The 12,268-nt window shown below is 47.0% G+C and overlaps 1 protein-coding gene across 3 annotated transcripts in view; it reads right to left on the bottom strand.

Moving 5' to 3' along the window:
- Window positions 1-12,027, bottom strand: part of GOLM1 (golgi membrane protein 1) — a 31,888-nt gene extending 19,861 nt beyond the window's left edge. Inside the window, exons 1-3 of one of the 3 annotated variants that reach the window (XM_082784372.1) lie at window positions 11,905-12,027; window positions 8,721-8,848; window positions 4,777-4,956 (exon numbers count right to left, since the gene is read on the bottom strand). In XM_082784372.1, coding sequence (XP_082640498.1) covers window positions 4,777-4,956; window positions 8,721-8,819 — 279 coding nt within the window. In that variant the 5' untranslated portion in view covers window positions 8,820-8,848; window positions 11,905-12,027. Of the gene's footprint in view, window positions 1-4,776; window positions 4,957-8,720; window positions 8,849-10,445; window positions 10,608-11,904 lie in introns of those variants that run through there. The other 2 variants (XM_082784374.1, XM_082784373.1) reach the window with 2 other exon arrangements.
- Window positions 12,028-12,268: the final 241 nt, after the last annotated feature.

Genomic DNA, 12,268 nt, shown 5'->3' on the forward strand with positions numbered 1-12,268 from the left:
GCAGGCAGCATTATGCTCACAGGTCGGGGTCCTGCTGGGGAACATCAACCAGCCTGACACCTGCTGGAAAAGCAGGACAGCAATCAGAGACTCCCAGCGGACAGTTCCTTAGTCCAGGTTACAGAGGAAGCAGAGGAATAGCTTTACTAGACCTGTTGCTCACTAACACAGATAATATAATTGGGAGAGGGAGTAGGAGAGAGGTCAGGATAGCTGGCAGCCTGGGTTGCAGTGCTCATGCCCTGACAGACTTCATGATCTCAAAGAATGTGGTCTGGGCAAAGAGCAAAGTTAAGACCTTTAACTTCAGGAAAAAAAAACTTCACCTGTTTAAGGAAATGGTGAATGCAATCCCGTGGGAAACTGCCTTTAGAGTCACTGAAGCAGAAAAGCGTTGGCAGCTCTTCAAGGATATTTTTCTTCAAACACAAGAGTTCTTGATCCCCAAGTGCAAGTAACTAGTCAAAGAAGGCATGAGACTAGGATGGCTGCATAAACACCTCCTGGCTGAACTGAAGAGCAAGAAGGAAATGCATAGGCACTGGAAGCAGGGACACACATCTTGGAAACAATATAGGAATGTTGCCCAAGCATGTAGAGATATGATTAGGAAAGCCAAGGCACAGATGGAACTGAACCAGGTGAGCAATGTGAAAAATAACATGAAGGGCTTCTGCAGGTACATTGGTCAGAACAGGAGGAACAAGGAAAATGTACCCTTCCTGACACGTCAAAAGATCTAGTGATGACCGACATGGAAAAAGCTGAAGTACTCAACAGGTCTTTGCCTCTGTTTCCACTGGTGATCAATCTTGTCAAATCTCCCAGGTCCCCAAATGTCAAGACAGGGCTTGGGTGAATGAAGTTCCTCCCCTTCCTCCCCTTATAGGAGAAGACTGGGTTAGAGACCATCTGAGGGATCTGAATGTGCCCAAGTCCATGCAACTTGACAAGGTGCTTTCCAAGGTACAGAGGAACTGGAGGACCTACTTGCCAAGCCACTCCCCATCATCTCTGAGAAGTCGTGGCAGTCAGGTAAAGTTCCCAGTGACTGGGAAAAAAAAAAAAGAAAGAAATGTCAGCCCTATTTTTAAGAGGAGTAAAAAGAAAGACTCTGCAAACTACCAACCAGTTAGCTGCACTTCAATTCCCAGCAAGATCACGGAGCAGATCCTGCTAGCAGCCATGTGGAAACATGTCGAGGCCCAGCTAGTTGACTAAAAGGTGACAACACAGTTGCACCAAGAGCAAATCGTGCCTAACTAACCTGGTGTGCTTCTACAACAGAAGAATTACATCAGTGGAGAAGGGAAGGGTAACTAATGTCAGCTACCCAGACTTCTGCAAAGCCTTTGACACAGTGTCCCGTAACATTCTTATCTCTGAACTGGAAAGGTACAGATTTGGCAGATGATCTAGCGTGTGGATACGGAATTTGTTGGACAGCTGCATCCAAAGTGCAGTAAATGCCTCAGAGTCCACATGGAAACCAGTAACAAGTGGTGTTACTAAAGGTGCTGATATTAACATCCTCATTAATAATATACATGATGATGATGGGCCGGAGTGCATCCTCAGCAAGTATGTGGATGACACCGAGCTGTGTGGTGTAATTGGTACAGCAGAGGGAAAGGATACCACCCAGAGGGATCTGGATGGGCTGGAAAAATGTGCTCAGGTGGTCCTCTGACTACTCTCAGCTAAATACTCCTGGCAACAGTGAGAAAGTTATATTAATGGTTTACTGACACATCTAAGGCAGTGTCTGTAACACAAAGAAAATACAAAATAAAATGGTTAGTGGTAACCATACTTGCTGTTATTTAAGTATGTATGTATGTATGTAAATGGAAAAAGGAGAACTAAAGAATACATAGGGCCGCTCCTTGATAGGGAAGGTCTCCTCACAGATGATGACGTAGGCAAAGCAGAGACGCTTAACGCCTTCTTTGCCTCTGTCTTCAATGCCGATGATGGGCTTCGGGACCCAGGGTGCCCTGAGCTGGAGGACCGGGACGGTGGGGATGACAAACTCCCAACCGCCCCTGAACATGTGCGGGATTTGCTACTCCACCTGGATCCCTACAAGTCCATGGGTCCGGATGGGATTCATCCCCGGGTGCTGAAAGAGCTGGCGGATGTCATCGCGGAACCTCTATCAATTATTTTTCAACGATCCTGGGAATTTGGAGAGGTCCCGGTAGACTGGAAGCTGGCAAATGTTGTGCCGATTTTCAAGAAGGGTCAGAAAGAAGACCCTAGCAATTACAGGCCTGTCAGTCTCACGTCAGTGCCTGGTAAAATCATGGAGAAGTTGGTTCTCGGACTTATTGAGGCGCACCTGGGGGACAAAGCAGTCATTGGTCCCAGCCAGCATGGGTTTGTGAAGGGTAGGTCCTGCCTAACTAACCTGATTTCCTTTTATGATAAGATCACCCGTATGGTGGACCAAGGGAAACCAGCTGATGTGATTTTTTTGGACTTCAGCAAGGCTTTTGACACGGTTTCCCATAGGATCCTACTGGACAAAATGTCCACCATACAGCTAAATAAAAACATCATACGATGGGTGAGCAATTGGCTAACGGGCAGGGCCCAAAGGGTTATGGTAAATGGGGCTGCGTCAGGCTGGCGGGCGGTCACCAGTGGGGTCCCTCAAGGCTCCATTTTAGGGCCGGTACTTTTCAATATTTTTATAAACGATCTGGATGTAGGAATAGAGGGTATTTTGAGCAAGTTTGCTGATGACACCAAACTTGGAGGAGTTGTGGACTCAAATGAGGGCGTAAAGGCCTTACAGAGGGATCTGGACAGGTTGGAGAGCTGGGCGATCACCAACCGCATGAAGTTCAATAAGAGCAAGTGCCGGGTCCTGCACCTGGGACGGGGAAACCCTGGCTGCACGTACAGACTGGGCGATGAGACGCTGGAGAGCAGCCTAGAAGAGAGGGATCTGGGGGTCGTGGTAGACAGCAAGTTGAATATGAGCCAGCAGTGTGCCCTGGCAGCCAGGAGGGCCAACCGTGTCCTGGGGTGCATCAAGCACGGCATCGCTAGTAGGTCAAGGGAGGTGATTGTCCCGCTCTACTCTGCGCTGGTGCGGCCTCACCTCGAGTACTGTGTGCAGTTCTGGGCACCACAGTATAAAAAGGACATGAAACTGTTGGAAAGTGTCCAGAGGAGGGCTACGAAGATGGTGAAAGGCCTGGAGGGGAAGATGTACGAGGAACGGCTGAGGTCACTGGGCCTGTTCAGCCTGGAGAAGAGGAGGCTGAGGGGGGACCTCATCACAGTCTACAACTTCCTCGCAAGGGGTTGTCAAGAGGCAGAGACCTTTTCTCCATTAACACCAGTGACAGGACCCGCGGGAACGGGGTTAAGCTGAGGCAGGGGAAATTTAGGCTGGACGTCAGGAGGGGGTTCTTCACAGAGAGGGTGGTTGCACACTGGAACAGGCTCCCCAGGGAAGTGGTCACTGCACCGAGCCTGTCTGAATTTAAGAAGAGATTGGACTGTGAACTTAGGCACATGGTCTGAACTTTTGGGTAGACCTGTGCGGTGTCAAGAGTTGGACTTGATGATCCTTAAGGGTCCCTTCCAACTCAGGATATTCTATGATTCTATGATTCTATGTTTACTTTCTTCACAAAGGACTTTCAAGCCTCTTGCAACACTGCACTGTCAAGAGCATCAACACTAAAGGCTGTTCTAACCCTTCTGGTGTCTCCCACTTCTATTATATTTGGCAGGCTGAGGACGCCACAAAATGTGCAATGCATTTAGAAATAAACATCAACTATTATGCCTGCTAAGGAAGGAAACACAAATGTATCTCTTGGTGCAGTTTCTTGTTTTCCTCGAGTTTTAAAACATTAGTGTACAGGTAACAAAACTGGAGGGCAACCCAGGGTAGCTCTATTGACGGCTTACGGAGACAGTAGAGGTATTACTCTGAAGTGCTATCACTTGCAGCTTTAATACTTCATATTCAAAAGCTGATGAAATGCAGCAGTAAAAAAAAAAAATCTAGATTTTGTCTTATTCTGTATGCTTCTTTCTTTTTCTTCCCCACAAGAAATTTCTGTTTTCTCCATTGCAGTCTGCTGATGAAGTCTTTACCAATCTGAGGGCTATAATCACAATCACAGAACATTTGGGTTGGAAGGGACCTTAAAGCTCACTCAATTCCAACCCCCCTCCATGGGCAGGGACACCTCCCACCAGCCCAGGCTGCCCAAAGCCCCATCCAGCCTGGCCTTGAGCACCTCCAGGGATGGGGCATCCACAGCTTCTCTGGGCAGCCTGTGCCAGGGCCTCACCGTCCTCTGAGTAACGGATTTCCTCCTAACTCCTTTTTAGGCTAGACATCAGGAAGAGGTTCTTCACTGAGAGGGTGGTCACATGCTGGAACAGGCTCCCCAGGGAAGCAGTCTCTGCACCAGTGTGGTGCCTGTCAGAGTTCAAGAAGCGTTTGGACTGTGCTCTTAGTCACAGGTCTGAATTTTTGGATAGACCTGTGTGCTGCTAGGAGTTGGACTCAATGATCCTTATGGGTCCCTTCCAACTTGGGATATTCTATGATTAGTTTAAAATCATTAATAATGTGGATTCAACGTCCATTTTCTAAACATTATGATAATTTACGTTAAACATTTTGACACACAAATGTTGACCATACCCCCATTAGCTTGCACATTTGAGCAACCTTACGCTATTACAGAGAGCATGATGGCAAATCACAGTCTCACTGTAAAGTGTGGCTAGAACGGGGCCTACCTTCTCTTTCTGATGTGCTCTGTTGGCATTTTCCATCTGGAAGCTATGCAAGGACTGGATTTTATCAATCTGCTCTCTCTGCTTCTCCAGCTCTCCCTGGAATTCATTCTTTTTGAGCTCCACGGCGCCTCTCTCCGCTGCTGCTCTGCGGACTTTGCTTTCCAACCCAATGATCCGACTCTGAGGAGGAGCACATTAGCAAAAGACAAAGAGAAATGTTTCCCCTCTGAGACTGTTTCAAAAGGATCATGCTTTCAAACTTCACATAGGCAGAACTGGAATAGGTAACGAGTAAACCCACTTTCCTTTTTACTGGACTTCTCTTCTATTCTTTCACAGAATACCTAACTTCAGAGAATACAACAGACAAACAATACTAATGTCATCAAAACATTTCCTCAGTTGGTGATACCTGTCAGCCACCTGTAAGCACACACACACAACAGCCTTACATAAATTATTGGTAACTCATATTCTGTAGCAGCCAACAAAATTTCAGTCAAAGATCATCAAATAAATACAAAGCTGTCTAAGTGCTTACGGTTAAAAAAAAAAATAAAAGCACAAACAAAAGCCACACCAAAACAAAAACAAAAGAAACACATTAAAAAATATGTTTACAATCTTTCTGAAGTACAAGGGTACAAGGTCAAAACATTTCTCAAAATGCCCATTCTGACATCACTGCAGTTTCTAGTGCTGAACCTAAACTTACTCAGTGGGAAAAAATCATCTCCCAAATCACCAACAATTTTCACTTAAGACCATGGACAAAATGGACGGAGGACAGCACCATCCAACGTACACTTAAATCACTGGTATACAGCTGTTACATGAAGATACAATGCTCATTTATAAACAGAAAATTATTGTTCTTGACTGCTCAAAAAGCAGTTACAAGATGAAAATTCAAGACCATCAAATACTGCACACACAAATGAGGTAAAGGAATTAAGCCAGGTGCTGTCAAGGTCTATTTCTTTTAAAGGATTCATTTAGGTTCACAGGACATTCTTTCTAAACTTTGTGCATTAAATGGCTTATGGGCAGTAAGGAAGAATATGAAGACCCCCCCACACACACACACAAAATTAGACAGGATTTACCCAGTCATAAAGACCTGGGGATTCTTGGTAGATAAAAAGAAATGAAGTAAGAACTGTGCATCTGCCAAGACTGACAGGAGATGGATTAAATCTTACATCACAGAATGCTGCATATTACTGCCTGCCTACTCCACTTCACTGCCACTGCAAGAGAATGGAGAGGAGGAGGGAAAAAAAAAAAAAAAAAAAAAACGATAAAAAAAACCTTGTAGTTTGGCTGCAAGAACGAAGAAAAAGCACTTATTCCGTGTTAGTCATAATAGCAGCAAAGTCTTGCCAACAAATGAATGGATTATATGACTGTTTTATGAGTGTTTTAAAAGCTCCATTCATAGCTTTGGATGTGCTTTTATTTTTGTCGGAGTGCATGACTGCGCAGAAGTGAAAGTATTTTCAGTCGTGTTCTTTGGGGAAAGCGTACAAGATGATACAGTAAATCAGTAACAGTAAACGGGATTTTATGTCTGTACTTTACTGAGACCAAGATAAGCTGGTATGCTGGCTCATTTTCCTACCAGCTGCCCCATGATCATGCAGCAAAGCCTCAGTATTACTGTTGCAGCTACAGACAGCTGGTAGACACCATCCTCAGGCCCCTTGCTACAGGAAAGAGGAGAGATGACCAAGTTTCCAGAAGAAATGACATCATACCCTGTCACCACAGGAAAACTAAGACGTTCCCTCAACTGCATGGCCCAAGACGTGCCCTGCTTGAAGCGTGTCAGCTGCGGGGTGGAACAGCAATGCAGTTCCAACAGCCATCAACTCAGTGTTAAAATTCAGTTCAATTAAAAAGAAAATAATTTCACAGAATTTCACAAAATTTCTAGGTTGGAAGAGACCTCAAGATCATTGAGTCCAACCTCTGACCTAACACTAACAAGTCCTCCACTAAACCATATTGCTAAGTTCAACATCTAAATGTCTTTTATAATAACTTAACAGAAAAACTTGGAAAGAACTCTCATAAGCCATGTTTAATCACCAGACTTTAAATTTTCAGGTTTTTGCTGTTGCTGATGTAGTGGGTTTACGTGGCAAGGTTTTGGTAGCAGGGAGCCATAGGGGTGGTTTCTGTGAGAAAGATCTAGAAGCTGCCCCATGTTTGCGAAGGGCCCCATTGTTTTCCAGATCCGAGCCAATAAGCGATGTTGTTTTGCGCCTCTGTGAGAGCATATTTAAGACAGGGAAAAACCGCTGCGCCACACAGCAGCCGGGAGAGTCAAGGGAGTGAGAGAACAGCCTTGCACCAAGGTCAGTGTAGAAGGAGGGGGAGAGGTGCTCCAGGCGCCGGAGCAGAAGTCCCCTGCGGCCTGTGGTGAGGACCATGGTGAAGCAGGATGTCCCCCTGCAGCCCATGGAGTACCACGGTGGAGCAGGGTTCCACGCTGCAGCCCGTGGAGGAGACCACGATGGAGCAGGTGGCCCTGCACCGACGGAGGCTGCCGCCTGTGGAAGACCCCTGCCGGAGCAGATTCCGGGCCGGACCTGTAGCCCGTGGAGAGGAGCCCACGCAGGAGCAGGTGATCTGGCAGGAGCTGCTGCCCGTAGGGGAGCCAGGTTGGAGCAGTTTTCTCCTGAGGGATGGACCCCGTGGTACGGACCCATATCTGGAGCAGTTCTGGAAGAGCTGCTGCCTGTGGGAAGCCCACGCCGGATCAGTTCATCAAGGACTGCATCCCGTGGGTGGGACCCCACAGCACAGGGGACGAGAGTGACCAAGAAGGAGCGGCAGAGAAGAAGTGCTGTAGACTGACCATAACCCCCATTCCCCGTTCCCCTGCGCCGCTCGGGGGGAGGAGGTGGAAAAGGGTGGATGGGGGGGGGAAGGTGCTTTTGTTTTTTTTTTTCCTTTTTTTTCTCACTTCTCTCGCTTGTTAGTTGTAGGCAATAAATCTTACTATCTCCTTATGCCGAGTCTGTTTTGCCCGTTACAATAATTATTGCGTGATTTTCTCGTCCTTATCTCAATCCTTGAGCCCTTTTCACATATTTTCTCCCCATTCCTCTTTGAGGAGGGGGAGTGAGAGAGCGGCTGTGGTGGAGCTCGGCTGCCCACTCGAGCGGAACCACGACAGCTGATTGTTAAAGAAAAAGAAAGAAAAAAGAAAGGAGAAAGGGGAGGGAGTGAGGAGTTGAATTCTCAACTTCAGAATGTGCAGTCCAGTAAGGATAACAAACCCAAGCTCAACAAACACAGAAAACACAGTCTCCACTACAACACAGCAGAGTAATTATTTCCATGTGAGCTGTGTGCCTTCGTTAGGAACGATTTCTAACAAATACAAATTCAGATTTCTCAATGCCATTTCTGAACAAGCTAGATTTCTGTCCTTGGTGGGAAAGTGTGTGTGCATCCTTATTCGTCTAACATTTATCAAAAGAGGTCAATCTTACTTTATACTAAAAAACAGGAGTCACCTGAACAGCCATATAGGAAAATAATTTATGGAGATGAGCAAATTACAGAGGCCCACTCAGAGCCAAGCTGCAATGTGCTCTGAGGAAAAAAAAAAAAAAAAAAAAAAAAAAAAAAAAAACAGGATGCCACATCTACAAACTGAAACAGAACAAACCAGCTGAATGCCACGTGTGCAGAAGTTACAGGCACCATATGTAGGTCTTCAGGTTTTGGGTCCCCCTTACCAACAGACAGGCATTCCTCCCATTTCCCCGTCTCCCTCCACTGATGAGCATCAGCTGTAACACTTGTGTAAATCCCTAAAGCAAGTCAAAGTTTCTAGTTCACCATATGCAGAGGAAGCATTCTTCTTGCTGTGTACTACCTTTACTAACCACACACATGCAAGACCACGTGCAGACCAACAGGAACATTACCTGCAGATCCACATTGCGAGAGCTTGCAACCCAGTAATTGAAACCCAAAACGATGATGCAAGCCAGGAGCGCGGCCACGAGAAGAGGTGGAGACTTCATCCCTTAGCAGCTGTTTCCTAGCCCTACAACTTCAAAAAAATAAAAAAATAAGAATTAACAAAAACACATGACCACAACAGTGTAGAAATCTGCAAATTAAAATACACGTCTTATATCGCATCCTCCACAATCGAGATTTTACTGTAGTAATGCAGCAGCTCTCAGCTGAATGGACAACACCATGCAAGGAAGGCGTTCTGCCTGGGTGCAGAACTGGAGGTGCTCAAGGAAAGGCTGGACGTGGTGCTCAGGGACATGGTTTAGTGGGTGACATTGGTAGTAGGGTGATGGTTCGACCAGATGGTCTTGGCAGTCTTTTCTTTTCCCAACCTTACTGATTCTATATAAAAATATATGATTCTATAATGATTCCATATAAAAATATATATAAAGTTAAGCAAACACTCTGTTGATTTCAATGGGAAATCGTACCAAGTGATGTTTCTCTTGATACTCAGCTCTCTTCTGCTCCTAACAACAACAAAAAAAAAACACAACTTGCTTTAATAAGCGGGGTTTAACAAACGAAGAGTACCAATTGCTGTTGGGCCTTGGTTTATTCTGTGGAGCTGCCTATTCCAACACGAGACGAGGGCAAAGGGCAGCTGCAATTCTGTTTGCAACAGGCCATAATCTCCCCATGATGCGATAAAATCTTACTGGATGCAATAACACCTAGCTCAACGCATCCTCAAACTGGACTGGGAACCTTCGGCACAGTTCGTAATACCCGCTGCTCTCTTGCAAACTGGTACCAACCTTTTTTCTCTCCTTTTTGCACTACTGCAGACAAAAGCCAGCAAAAACAAGCATGGAAGATCGAACAGCAAACACCGATGTATTGCAAGACACTAACTCAACACGAAACAGGTGCATTTACTGTTAAAACACTGCACAGTCTCTCAAGTGAATGCTCTTAAAAATGACTTCTTCTTCCCTATGGATGCAATTTACAGGCTGCAATGTATTTATAAATTAATAAATGGTAGCAACTCTCAAAGGGTTTATGTTGGGACATACAGTGTAATCACAGGGGAGGAAGAAAATGTCAGCAGCTCGCAAGGAACAGAGATGTTGATATTACTCTATTCCCAGTGCTTAGGTCCCACAACAGCTCACCTACACTTAATGTGTGCACACATCCAGAGCAAAACCCACTCTGGAAGACACCTCTTTGGATTCAGCGTAAGACACAACCTTTCTTCACCTTTCCCCAGCAGGAATTGCACAAGACTGCCAGTCCGGTCAGTGCTTCAAGTCTATTTGCTCATTTGAAAACAGCGTGTGAGTTTATCTATTTATTCGGGGAGGGGCACCGAGCGGCAGAAGGCAGCTTCCCGAAGTGCCAGCTCTTCACTCGTGCCGCACCTTGTCCGGCAGCTGGCCAAGTTGTAAGCCCGTGGTCCTGAGGAGCAGGTGAAGCACACCAAGCACATAGCTGCACGGGGCCAGCACCCCAAGTCCAGGTTTCTGCTAAGGATCCAGCGGTCACAAACAGCGCAGCCCTGACGGCGGCCACAGGACCACATGCAAGGCAAGGGCAGGGTGGGGAAGAGGCACGAATTTTAGTCATAAAGCACAAAATCAAGCTGCAGTGGACTAAATCACACACATACAGATACGTACACATTTCCAACACTAGGCTAAGGATTATGGAAAGATGTACACCATTGTACAGATTGTTCTTCCTGCTGTGCCATGTTAAGAGGAGTGCCTGAGATTTACACAGCATCCTTGTCTCCACAGGCTCCCCAAACCTAGAACTGCAGATATCCAGAGCGGCAAAAACAACTTGCAGGAAATGGGGACGACCACATCAGCTAAGAACAAAATAATTTGTTTATTTTTGCTTACCAGAATACCACAAACATAAAATACTTCTACAAATAAAATACTGTTCTTCAAAAAAATGTATATCAAAATCCATCATGAAGTCACCAGTATCCTGTTACTCGTTGTAAACGTATTAGTTGGTACGCTTGAAAACACGGCAAAAATTACCAAATATAAACTGCAAAATGTAGTGCGTCATTCCAAGCATTACTTGAATAAAATAATTGGTATTTTCTTCCTGTCGGTCAGAAGTAGGGGAAGCAATACATCTTATCAGCTACAGAAGCTTGCACTGCAAATTAACTACTGTTTAGACTAGATGTTTAGCTCCGAAAGACTCGGCAGTAGAGCAATTATACAGAGGACAAACAATTAGTCCAGGGCACACCTCAAAGCACAGGTGCAAAACGTTACCCCTACCCAGCCTGCAAACTGAGCAGCCTGAATTCCCTTCCTGCTGCTCTCAGCTGCTAAAAGCTGGGAAGCTAGCATTGATTTCAGTAAAACATGCTCAACTTCCATACATTTTTCCCCTCTAGGAAACTTGGTGTTGTTTGCCTTTATTAATTTATGTTAATGGAGAATATATTTTAGAGCCACCAGAAGGAAAGGCAAAAAGGAGAGTGAAGGGGGGAGATGCACAGAAGGACCTTCTATCTAACCAGTGCAGACACAAAGCATAACCTCGGCTGCAGTATCGGTATTTCCTCTCTCATCACCCTAAAAATAAAATCTCCGTAACTTTCTACCAGGGATACACACACGTGTTCTGGTGGAAAGATAGGCAAATCAGCTCAGTAAATACACTGATATGGAAATGTATTTGTCATGCTGTTCTCCGCGAAATACCTGGTTTGGCACAGTGATTTGCGTTGAAGAGAAAGCATGTTTCTGATTTTAGGGGGTAAGAAAGTGCTTTCACTGAACACGAAGCCATCCACCTCTCAGACCCTCAGCCTGAGCACGCCCTTCCCTTACAGCTGTCACGCAGGCAGCTGCTACCGAGCAGCCTCCAGCACGGACAGCCTACGAACACACCAACTCCAGACAAAGACCGGCTCTCAGCTCTTCCCTTCCCCCCGCAGGGCAGCGCAGCCCCCGCCGCACCCCCGCACCCCCGCGGCCCGGCCCGGCCCGGCCCGGCTGCCCCAGCCCCCGGCCCCGCGGCTCCCCCAGGCCGGGGCCGCGGCCCCGCAGCGCGGCGGAGGCCGCGGCTCCGCTCCCCGTCCCCCCGCCGCCGCCTTCCTCTCACCTCCCCGCCGCTGCCGCTGCCGGGCTGGCCCCGCCGGAGCAGGAAGGCGGCCGCCGCCTCGCCGGGGAGGGCGGCGCTGGCAGGGCAGGGCCGGGCCGGGCAGAGGGCATGGAGGCTTTCCGCCTCCCCCCCCCCCCCGCCCCGGTGCTGGATGTCGGTGCTGGATAGGGGAGCGGGGGGGGGAGGCAGCCCGGCACCGCGCTGCCCCAGCGCAGCTCTGGGGGGTGGTGGGGAGAGGTGGGTGTGCTGAGATGCATGTGCTGAGCTGAGCTGAGCTGGGACGGGAGGCGTCATTAAAAAAGATAAAACGATAAAAAAAGTGATGTATGGCTGAACGTGTAGCTCAAACTTTAAAAAAAATAAA

The sequence above is a fragment of the Aythya marila genome, assembly GCF_965140915.1.
Source record: "Aythya marila genome assembly, chromosome: Z".
Lineage (NCBI taxonomy): Eukaryota > Metazoa > Chordata > Aves > Anseriformes > Anatidae > Aythya > Aythya marila.